General features: G+C 38.1%; 1 protein-coding gene across 1 annotated transcript in view; it reads left to right on the top strand.

Moving 5' to 3' along the window:
• Positions 1-12,065, top strand: part of TOP2B (DNA topoisomerase II beta) — a 62,580-nt gene that overhangs the window by 25,505 nt on the left and 25,010 nt on the right. The window contains exons 12-23 of the mRNA XM_089532925.1: positions 54-211; positions 302-427; positions 3,024-3,134; positions 4,464-4,569; positions 4,868-4,977; positions 6,589-6,681; positions 6,763-6,877; positions 7,086-7,207; positions 7,593-7,741; positions 8,600-8,831; positions 11,089-11,223; positions 11,313-11,513. Of these exons, the coding sequence (XP_089389051.1) occupies positions 54-211; positions 302-427; positions 3,024-3,134; positions 4,464-4,569; positions 4,868-4,977; positions 6,589-6,681; positions 6,763-6,877; positions 7,086-7,207; positions 7,593-7,741; positions 8,600-8,831; positions 11,089-11,223; positions 11,313-11,513 (1,658 nt within the window). The remainder of the gene's footprint in view (positions 1-53; positions 212-301; positions 428-3,023; positions 3,135-4,463; positions 4,570-4,867; positions 4,978-6,588; positions 6,682-6,762; positions 6,878-7,085; positions 7,208-7,592; positions 7,742-8,599; positions 8,832-11,088; positions 11,224-11,312; positions 11,514-12,065) is intronic.

The following is a 12,065-nucleotide window of genomic DNA, read 5'->3' on the forward strand; positions in this document are numbered from 1 at the left end:
CCTGAAAATCGCTTCAACTTTCCCCCCCAATCTCTCCCCCTACATCTTCCCAGGTGGCAAACATTCCTTGGATTGTACATTGATTCTAACTGAGGGAGATTCTGCCAAATCTTTAGCTGTCTCTGGCTTAGGTGTCATTGGAAGAGACAGATATGGAGTGTTTCCACTCAGGGGTAAAATTCTCAATGTTCGGGAAGCATCTCACAAGCAGGTAAGGAAAAGTAAGAAAGTGGCTAATATAAAGCTACTGTATAGCTGCATATTAAAATATTGATTGTCTCAATTTTTGCTTTCTACACAGATTATGGAGAATGCAGAAATTAACAACATCATAAAAATAGTAGGTCTACAGTATAAGAAAAGTTACGAAGATCCAGAATCTTTGAAATCTTTAAGATACGGTAAAATTATGATAATGACTGATCAGGTCAGTTTAAGATCCAAACATTCCAATACAGACAGTATCTTTATACCACTGTTTCTCTTCTGAACTTCTGCTAGGCTTTGCATCTGTATATTGTTGTCCTGTTTTGACCCACTGTTCCATTTCAGTTTTGTTTTTAGACCCTGCTGCTCAGCTTGCTGCTTCTGAACAAAAATCCCTACTTTTCTTCTTAGTGATTCTGCCATTCTTTTTTGTTTGTTTATTTATTTAAAAAATTGTACCCATCCATTATGGAAAAGTCTCAAGGAATCTGAACAAAATTTTAGTTATTTTTATTTCTGGGAGTGATTGATTCTGGGCAAAGAACTTACTTTTCCAGCATGTTTAAGGGGAATTTATTGGAATGTTGACATGTTGAACAAAAAATGTTCCTCGGTGAAACATAGCAAAATCTAGGGCATTCCAAAACTAATGATGCTAGTAAGGGTGAACTATTATTCCTATTACTACTACCAATATTGTTATCATTTATTTATATAGTGCCATTAGTGTAGATGGCATTTTACAGGTAAAACAACCATCTTATTTCCCAGAATTGATTCTCTATATTTAGTGGATGGATTTCCTCCCTCCCTGTAAGAATATAAGCTTATACATATTTACACTTTTAGCAAAAATATTTTTATCCAAGATTGTCAAAATTTATACTTTTCATTATTAATTGCTTTATGTTGTGCACAGGTATCATGTGTCTCTCCTTCTCTGCTTTGATTGTTTGCAGTTGCCCGACTAATGCTGGAAAAAGGCTGCACCTGTGCTGCAGAATTAAAGCAGTTTGATATTGCTTTAACTGCCATGGCTCATTGCTATGGAATTCTGGAATTTGTAGTTTGTTGTGGCACCAGAGCTCTCTGACAAAGAAGGTGAAATATTCCACAAACCTGCAGTTCCTAGAATTCTATAGCCCTGAGCTATAGCAGTTAAAGATGTGTCAAAATGCATTATTTCTGCAGTGCAGATGCAGCCAAAGTTGATATTAATGCTATTTATTTTCTGAATTTCAATATGCTTTCAATTTAAAGTTTTAAGATGTCTCTGCTAATTTATTTATTTTTCTCTGTTGTGATTTGTTTAGTATAATGTTTTTAATGACAATTGTGTTTTTATTGCTTGCGTTGTATTCATTTCATTTTTAACATTTTTTTTAAACAACTTTATGCGTTCCTGTCAGAGAAGCACATTTATGGATCACAAAAATACTGTCAATAATAATGAATAGTGTTTGCTTGGATAACATTAACAGAGTTACGCATTTACTTCTATGGGCAGGGAGTTGGACTGGATGGCCTTCACAGTCTCTTCCAACTCTATGATCCAGAACACACTGCAGAAATAATCCAGTTTGAGACCACTTTAACTGCCCTGGTTCAGTACTAGGCAGTTCTGGGAGTTGTAGTTTATTGTGGCATCAGGGCTATCTGACAGGGAAGGCAGAACTACAGTTGCCAGAATTCCCTAGCACTGAGCCAGGGAAGTTAAAGCGGTCTTAAACTGAATTATTGTGCAGTCTGTTTTGGGAGATTATCGCACTACATTCTGAAAGCACTGCCATTTCACTTCAACTGCTCTGGCTGCCTCCTGTTGCATTCTGGAGTTTGTAGTTCAGTGAGGCCTAAGAGCTCACTGGCTGAGAATTCTAAAGGCCCCTCCCTAAACTTATAATATAGGGATGTGGTGGCTTAGTGGTTCAGATGCTAATTCTGAGGATTGGGTGGTTGGCAATTCGAGGCACGGGTGCTGCATGATGGAGTGAGCTCCTGTCACTGGTTCCAGCTTCTGCTGACCTAGCAGTTCGAAAGCATGCAAATGCAAGAAGTAGATAGGTACCACTTCGGTGGGAAGGTAACAGTGTTCAGTGCAGTCATGCTGGCCACATGACCACTAGAGTAGTCCTTGGACAACGCCGGCTCTTTGGCTTAGCAACAGAGATGAACACTGCACCCTACAGTTGGCTACAACTAGACAATCATGTCAAGGGACTACCTTCATCTTTTCAATCTGCAAATTCCAGAATGTAGCAGGAGGCAGCCAGAGTAGTTAAAGTGGAATAGCAATGCTTTAAGAGTGTAGTGTGATAATCCCCTTGGATCTATGCTTCTAATACTGTATCTATCTACCTTTTTATGGGTGGTGTAATGGTTTGAGTATAGGACTAGAAAATTGGAAAATCAGGGTTCCATGGCTTAACTGTGAAAAAGAGGAAGGAAACACCTTCTGAAAAAACTCTTTCTAAAAAAATTATGTGATAGGTTTGCTTTAGGGTTACAATGTGCCCACGTTATATGAATGGGGCACGCGCCCATGGCGCTCCGTGCGCATGAGCCCCATTCAAATAAATGGGGCTCAAGCATATGCGAAATTAGCCTTACATGGGGGGGGTCCAGAACGGATCCCCCGTGTAAGGCAAGGGTCCACTGTACTATGTCAGAAATGACTTGAAGGCATATCAAACCTTATGAATTTTTAAATAAAGATTTAGTATGAAAACAAAAGTATCTGATAAAAATTTTTCTCCTTTTGTAACTCTTCATCTTTCACTGATTTTGTAATGTGTGTGTGTGTGTGTTTAAATATTCAGGATCAAGATGGCTCCCACATTAAAGGATTATTGATCAATTTTATTCATCACAATTGGCCTTCTCTTCTGAAACATGGCTTCCTTGAAGAATTCATTACTCCAATTGTAAAGGTAACAAATATGTTCAGCATAATTTTTCCTGATACTAATCATGAGCATGTTATATTATTACAGTGGGCCCTTTGATATATGTGGGGATCTCTTCTGCCCCCCCCCCCTTGCCATGCACAGAAACATAAATCCGCGTATGGCAAGCCCGCCTATGGCGCGGGTGCGTTGTATAACGTTTTATGTAGTCAGTTAAAAGTCCAATTCTTTCTGCTGACAAAATCAAATATTTGGTAATATCCTTGTATTTATTGTAGACTACATGTTTTGAACAATGCAAAGCAACCTCATAGATTCAGATGATGTTTTAAAGGGGCAAAAGTCCAAAAAAGAGAATAGTTTCAAATACATAAAAATGTTGGTTAGCATATATCAGCAAGAGGTAACAGAATTTATATTGTTTTTGCTTTTGATTTTAAGGAGTTTGTAAAAAATGATTTCAGGCTTACGAAACTCTGGGGCTACACAGACTGCCCAAATCAGTGCCACAGCAACCAAACATTGTGGCCTCGATCCGGCCTCTAGAGAGCGCAAAAAGGAGCCAGAAAAACGGGCTCCTTTTTGTGCCCTCTAAAGGGCACCATTGCCGCAATGGTGCAACGTGATTACGCCCCTCTGACGCTGCGCTGTTTGGATGCAGTGCTGGAAGTGCATCATCATGGTGCTCGTTGTGTGGACCAGTGCATGCTAAAATGGCACCCTGGCGGCAACGTTAGGGTGTCAAGTGTGAGGATGCTCAGTTCTGACTCCGCCCAAAGGCCAGCACATTTTGCTGGTCTGTACAGGGCCTCTGTCTATGAAACTGAAGCAATTTGTATAAAATCAAATTTTGCTAATACAATTTAATATCCATAATTGAAGCTGGGATTATATAGTATGAGCATAATCTGTCATTGCACAATGACAAACCTAAAAAGACTTAAGAGAAGTTCCTTCCCTCCCTCACCCAATGTACACAGAAGCAGAATATTAAATTGTTACAGGGTACAGCATACTTCACATCCAAGGTTCCTTCTCTGAAGCAAATGGATTATTTAAGATCTTGTTCTTGAATAACTTGTGGTGCACAATAGAGAGAGCTTAATGAGAGGTGTATATACCAATTGTATATTAACCTGCAATTCTCTATTACACTATGGCAGGGATCACTTGTGTGTCTGTGTGTCAGACACGGAAATGGCTTTACTGCACTGTATATGTATTCTCTCTATAGTTGATATACTATACTGGGCTGGGAAGGATTCTTCATGAAACAGCCAATATAGGATGTAATATGCATAAGATTTAATAAAAATTAAATTCTAGAATTTAACTTACATTTCTGTGTTTTAGGCCAGCAAAAATAAGCAGGAGCTTTCATTCTATAGTATTCCTGAATTTGATGAATGGAAAAAGCATATGGAGAATCATAAAGCATGGAAAATAAAATACTACAAAGGTTTGTGTTTAACGCTTAGTTTGTGTCTCCAAATAGTCAAGTACCAAACTGTTTTGAACTTCATCTGTCTAAAATTGATCTTGAGTAAGTCATTTCAAATCAAGTGGATAGACAGCAGAAACTAGATTAAGTACCATTGCCTCAGTGCTACTTCCTTCAGATGGATTAGTGGTTTTGAATCTTCATCTCTGTAATAATGGAAATACAGCAGTCTGTTAATTTTACCTTAAATAGTTTGCAAAAAATAAAAAAGAATATTGGTTAAATTAGCATTTTTTTTTCTTTCTTCTTGTGGTAGGTTTGGGCACTAGCACTGCTAAAGAAGCAAAAGAATATTTTGCAGATATGGAGAGACATCGAATTTTATTTCGATATGTTGGTCCCGAAGATGATGCTGCCATTACATTGGTAAATACCACCTCTTCAGTAATGTCTTTGTGTACTTTCATACTGATATCGTCATTACTTCAGCTTCTATTAAGCCCCCTTTTGACTCTGATCTCATTTCTTGATGGCTTACCAAAAAAAGTGAAATTAACTCATATATAATTTCCATTTATTCAAAGAATTTCCTCTGGTTGGGACTAGCAATTGGATTTAAACCTATATGCCAGATGTGAACACATCAAAAGATTAATATAATATACTGATGTCACGCCCAAGTTAAAACAGGTCTCTCTGCTTAGTGGTCACAACCAATTTCATACTACCATTTTTCATGTGGAGTTAGAATAATTTATTTATGGTGTACATCACTGACCATATCTAGTACCATTGGCAATATCATCTCTTAATCAATTAAATTAATTTGTGTCTAAACTACAATGTCCACATGTAGATATCCTGGGTGCCTAAATCTAAGGAAAATCAGGGTAAGCAAGGATTTTGTTGGTCTAGACCAGGAGAGGACAAAAAGCAGTCTACAGGTTGCATGCGATCCCTCCCCCAGCAACCAAAACCTTTTTGTTGTGTAATAAAAAAAGTCTTGCACCCAGATGCTCTTTAAGGGTCATGGGGGGGGGGCATTTTTGGCACGTTTATTGTCCTTAGGCCAATTTTACTCCAAGTGAAGTATTTTTTGAAATAGGAAGTGAACGGGATGTGACATCTGTTCACTTCCTGTTGTTAAAAAGGCTTCCCATGGACTTAAAACAGAGAGTGTTTGGAGGCATTTGTGACAGTCTATTTTGTGCGGGGGATGCAGAGGGAGGTGTGGCCTTCTAAGGTCTCTGGGGTGGTTGTGGACTGAGGAAGCTTTCTAGCCTTCCACAGTTGCCCATACATGACATACATAGACCTGCTCTTCCAGTTATAATGGAGATGATCAGGAAAAAAACAAAAACTGTGATGCCACCTCTTTCAAAACTGCCCTAGGTAAATGCTGAAGAAAGAATTCTGTTAGCTAAGTTGGAAGGAAGGACCATGGGGGACTGCCACTTACATCATAGATAATTGACAGGGGGTTCTAAAACAGCACTGTCAGTGGGGATGCCAATTGAGCCCCCCCCAAAAAAAGCAATTCCACTCCAGTAAGGAAAAGATCCCCTTTCACAGTGGGAACAAGGGACCTTTTAGAATCGCTTTCCAAACCGGGGCAAAGGCAAATCAGGAAGCAATTCATCCTGCCAGTGGGAACAACCCCTCAAAGTAAGATCTTAAAGGAGAGTATCTGAATCACATGAAAGTCAGCCAAGAAGGCATAGAAACCATCTCCACTGGCTTTGTGTCCAATTGTTTATACAGTGCGCCCACGCCATACACGGGTTTGAGCATAGGCTCAAACCGGTGGAGAGCCACGTGGGAGCACGTGGGGCATTGTGTCGCATCCCATTTACTTGAATGGGGCGCAAGCATACAAGTTTTTCTTCTTGCGTGGGGAAGGTCCGGAACGGATCCCCTGCGTAAGCCAAGGGCGCACTGTATATACAGTTCTTGGGCAATGTAAGCTAAAATATTTTTCCCCTGGTTGTACTAAGGTTTTTTTCCTAGTTGTGATTAAGCTATATAAAATCTTTTCAGGCATTCAGTAAGAAGAAAATTGATGACAGAAAAGTATGGCTGACAAATTTTATGGAAGATAGAAGGCAACGTCGGTTACATGGATTACCAGAGGTAATGCAGAAGTATGAAGAGGAAGGGAAAAGTGGTGTTGGTTGTTGATATTAAAGTAATCATTATTTTTATTTATTTTAGCAATTTCTATATGGTACAGCAACAAAACATCTCACATACAATGATTTCATCAACAAGGAACTCATTCTTTTCTCCAATTCAGATAATGAGCGGTCCATTCCATCCCTTGTCGATGGTGAGTGAAACTTCAAAAAGTACAGTGTTGTCTATATATCATTTTGAAAATGTAATTATTTTGAAAAGTGATGTATCTTTTCATCTTCAGTGAGATTTGATCTAAGACAGTGCTGTTATACATGCACTTCTGTTTTTTAATTTGCTTTGACTCAGATCAGACAACACCAAATCTCTTTTATTAAAGAACCATTTATTCTTTAAAACAGGCTTTAAACCAGGACAGCGCAAGGTTTTGTTCACTTGCTTTAAGCGAAATGATAAACGTGAAGTTAAAGTTGCTCAGCTGGCTGGTTCTGTTGCTGAGATGTCAGCCTACCACCATGGAGAGGTGGGTATGGAAAAAAGGAAAGGGAAGACTATGAATTGTCTGGTTGTTTGTTGTTTACTATATTCATTAAACTTGCACAGGACAAGTTTAAGAACATAAGCCTGGACTTTTAATCTGTGCCAATTTTAGTGTGGCAATTCAGCTCTCACCTCTTCTTCATCGATAGAGCTATTGCTTTCAGCAGATGGTATAGCTTAGGTTATATTTCTTGGGACAAGAGTCATCCCTTCTCACCCACTCCTCCAAATCGCTTCTCATACGTGGAAGCCCCTTGACTAATTATCTCAGTAATCTGCTGTACAGTATCTCATAGGTTTGGCTTCTTGTGAAGAAAAGGCCAGTGTTGTCCAGAAAATAATAACAATGCTTTAATATTTTCTTCTAGCAAGCTTTAATGATGACTATTGTCAACTTGGCTCAGAATTTTGTTGGAAGTAACAATGTCAGTTTGCTACAGCCTATTGGTCAGTTTGGTACTAGACTTCATGGTGGCAAAGATGCTGCAAGTCCTCGCTACATCTTCACTATGCTGAGGTAAAATGTTCAAAACAATCTAAAAGTCTTATTAAAGAATACCAGATTGGCAAGCTTATATTTATAACAGAGAATGTGCACTAGATGTAGCTTAAGTGAATTTTTCAGATCTCAAGTCATTCATCAAGGTTACACAGAACTATAGTGAGCCTAATTTTAAGACTAATGCTAAATTCATAGTGAACCTAATTTGAAATCAAGTGAGATTGTGTTTTGGGGTTGTTGGTTCCCCCCCCCCCCCCCATCATCCATCTTACCTAACATATAGTTTGATTTCTTTGTGTCCACATCTTTCAGACTAAAAGTCATTAAATCACCGGCAGCAATGATGTACACTCCATTATGAAACACTGTATTTGGTAGAACACGATATGTTTTCCCACAGAAAAGACCTAATCCTAACCATCTTTACTCATAAGTCTTGAGGTCTTCATTTTGTAACTAATACTCATTTGTTGCTTTCAAGTAAGACAATACTGAAGTGAATGGACTAGGGTCTGAAATAGTTTATACTCAGTGCAGTTGAGGTACCTTCCAGTTAAGTTCAGTTAAGACCCATAGATTTCAGAGAGACACAGCTGCCGTCTTTGCTATGCATTGTATCCTACTCCAAGGCTTGGTTAAGAAAATTCATTCTTTATTTGGATTCAGTACTCTGTATATGTGCCGACTGTATATAAATATCTCTTCTAACATTGTAGTGAATGAAGAAATCTTTTCACCTGGAGTGCTGAATATAGTGCAGTCACCTTTCATGAGGATTAAAATCCATATCTCTTAATTTCATAGGATAACATTTCAGTGTAATGAGTCACAATTACACCTGAATGTCTTTGATCCCTTTTGTTCTTTTTAAAGCCCATTAGCAAGACTGCTTTTTCCTGCAGTGGATGATAATCTGCTTAAGTTCCTCTATGATGATAACCAGCGTGTGGAACCTGAGTGGTATATCCCAATAATCCCCATGGTCTTAATAAATGGTGCTGAGGGCATCGGCACAGGATGGGCATGCAAAATTCCAAATTATGATACCAGGGAGATTGTGAACAATGTCAGACGAATGCTGGATGGATTGGACCCGCATCCCATGGTAATGAAATGTTCACTCTAAGCTAACATAATTTATTGCATGATGTATTTGTCTTATTTTTGGTGTGATACTATTTTTTGGGTGTATATATGCAGAAATGTTGATGATGATAGGCTTTATTTTGAATTTGGTGACCCAGGTGAAGTCAATATATTAAGAGTCTAGGGTTTTTATGATCAATACTTTTCTTTTATCTAGATGAAACACAGGATGATGAACTTTTAAAGAAATGTTATTTGTCCAGGACTAACATAGAAATTAATTGCTTATTCTAAAGATACTAAATGTTATGAATTTATAAATTTTATATATGAATAATCCATATTTGATATACTTGTCGATACAGGAATTACTACCGTATATACTTAACTATAAGTTGGCCTCATGTATAAGTTAAGGGCAGATTTTGCACAGCAAAATTATGGATTGGAAGTTGAGGGTAGAAATTAGGGGCATGTAACAGAGAATGTAAAACACAAGCAAAGGAAAATCATGCCAAACAATTTACAAAATTCCAGCAGACATAACTGTTTATGCTTACCCTAAAGGCTTTATGAATGAGTACGGAATTGTGGTAAATCATGGCTGTGTGATGTGTGAGGGAAGCAACCAGGCACAGGCAGGGATAAGAAAATAAATGCACATGTCAAAAAGAAAAGAAAATGGTGACTATGTTTGTAATGGTTATAGCCTGTTAACTTTAATATAACTGCTTAATTTTAACCCAGAAAAGCTGATAAACATACACAAATGTCTTATTTAAATCTTTCAAGGCCTGATTTCTCTCAGAACTCCTTTGAGGGGAAGCACCAAAGAGCTTCCACCACCATCACCATTTTCCCACTCAGGCATTCAAGAAGACCAGAAGTGGCACTATGGCAGGGAGAGTAGAGAGGGTTGATGCTTCTTCTAGGTGCTCCCAGGATAGACTAAGCTGTCGCCTTTTGCCACTCTATTCAGAGAAGGGGATGGTTCCCTTTTTGAGAAGAGTTAAAGTACAGTGCAGTGCACCTGCACTATATCTGGGTGCACTAATACGACTTTCAGCTTTTGCTGAAGCCATGCGGCAATACAATGAATGGCATTAGTGCCGCCACACCCAAGCCCCATTATATTCAATGGGGCTCAAGCGTACTTGTTTTTTGCCTTATGTGGGGGAGGAGAGGAGTCAAGAATGGAACCCCTGTGTAAGGTAAATGTCCACTGTACTTACATTGGCCTGTGGATGAGTTGACCCAGATTTTTGGGGTCTCTTTTTTAACTAAAATTTCTAGATTCATACATGAGTATATACAGTAGTTTAAAATTCCTCACAAAATTGCAGTCAGCCCTCCATATCCATGGATTCCCCCCCCCCCATGGATTTAAGCATCCATGGTTTGAAAATATTTAATATATAAATAAATTCCAAAAAGCAAACCTTGATTTTACCATGTTGTATAAGGAACACCATCTTATTATGCCATTGTATATAATGGGACTTGAGCATCTATAGATTTTGGTATCCACAGGGGGTCCCAGAACCAAACCCCAGTAGATACCAAGGGACCACTGTAGTTTGGTATTCCCATGTTGCATGTGGGCAGCTGTGATAGGGAATAACCTTCACCCCTGTTTACCTGCAGTGGGCTGTTCTAGTGCATGTTTGGTCCAGAATTGTCCATGAATTCCTCCAAAAGTGAACAGGAATTTTCTTTCAGTTTGTACCTCTTGGGGTTTTTTAAACTTTGGGAATGGATTTAAAAGACAAAGTGCTCCTCCAAGAGAAAACAGAGGTGTAATGTTCAGGGATATTTATTTTGAAAAAAAATCAAAATAATTGATTTTTAGTTCTTGATTTCAAGTCTTGTAACAAGTCTTGTATGATATAAGTGGTGATAATGATGGTGGAGGTGGTGATAAAAATCAAGGAGGGATTTGGCTTGGAGACCAGAAAAATGGGTTGAGGACTGACAGACTGTGGACCTTGCATCCCATGCCCCTTTTATAGATAAATGCTGTATTATTTCTAAATACTATTCAAGCATTAGATTTTTCTTTCTTAAAACCCCCTAAAATTAGAGTATTAGGACCAGAATTAAGAATATTTAGTGCTGACTCACTGAAATTAATGACACTTAAATTAAAAATGAAATTAAATTACACTTAAAATTGTGCAAGTCCCATTACTTTTAGTGGGCTTACTTTTAAGAATGGATTGTAAACTGAGCTTTGTTAGGGAATATGTTATTAATGTGTCAAATATACTTTGTTTCAGCTTCCAAACTACAAAAACTTTAAAGGAACAATCCAGGAACTTGGTCTGAACCAATATGTAGTGAGTGGAGAAATATTTGTGGTTGACAGGAACACAGTAGAAATTACAGAGCTTCCAGTTAGAACATGGACTCAGGTAAATGCTATTAAGATACCTGTAATGTGAAATGTTGAATGTTTCTGTTTTGCTTTAAGTAGCTAATTTTTACTTTTTAATGTTTTTAGGTTTACAAAGAACAGGTGTTGGAACCAATGTTGAATGGGACTGAAAAAACACCAGCATTAATTTCAGATTACAAAGAATATCACACTGATACAACTGTGAAATTTGTTGTAAAAATGACAGAAGAAAAGCTTGCTCAGGCAGAGGCTGCTGGACTTCATAAAGTCTTTAAGCTTCAGACAAGTCTAACTTGTAATTCTATGGTAACTTTTCTATATGTTTGACTACCAGACTAATACTTTTTTCTGATGGCAGAATATTCTTACAGCGCCTGACCAAATGCATATTTTTCCACATGTACTTCTGTACAAAAAGAAATTAAGTAAACTTTATTTCTTGCTTGACTGTAATGATTGTAACTTTGGTGCTTGAATGTCATGGGTGTGCCTGGTGATTGATTTACTGCCACATCATTCTTCTTGAAATAGAAGTAGCTAAAGGAGGGATGGGTAACATGCAGCCCATGAGTCACACGTGGTTCCCAAACCCTATTTTTTAAGCATTCAAAGCTTCCCACCATTCTCTGGAGCCGATAGAGCACCTTGTTTTTTCAAGTTTTTTAAAACTGCAATTTTGAGATGATTTTCTTCACCAAACTATGCCACAAACACTCTCTATCATCCCCTCGAACTCACAGGAGATCCTTCACCATACAACCTCTTTTACATCCATATAACTGCCAAAACAGGCATTGGAAGTGAAATCCTGGTTGCCATTTTTGCTGATATATAGTTAAAAAAACTGCTCTGGAGCAT

The sequence above is a fragment of the Sceloporus occidentalis genome, unplaced genomic scaffold, assembly GCF_023333645.1.
Source record: "Sceloporus occidentalis isolate IW3139 unplaced genomic scaffold, rSceOcc1.0.p SCAF_7, whole genome shotgun sequence".
In the NCBI taxonomy this organism is placed as follows: Eukaryota; Metazoa; Chordata; class Lepidosauria; order Squamata; family Phrynosomatidae; genus Sceloporus; species Sceloporus occidentalis.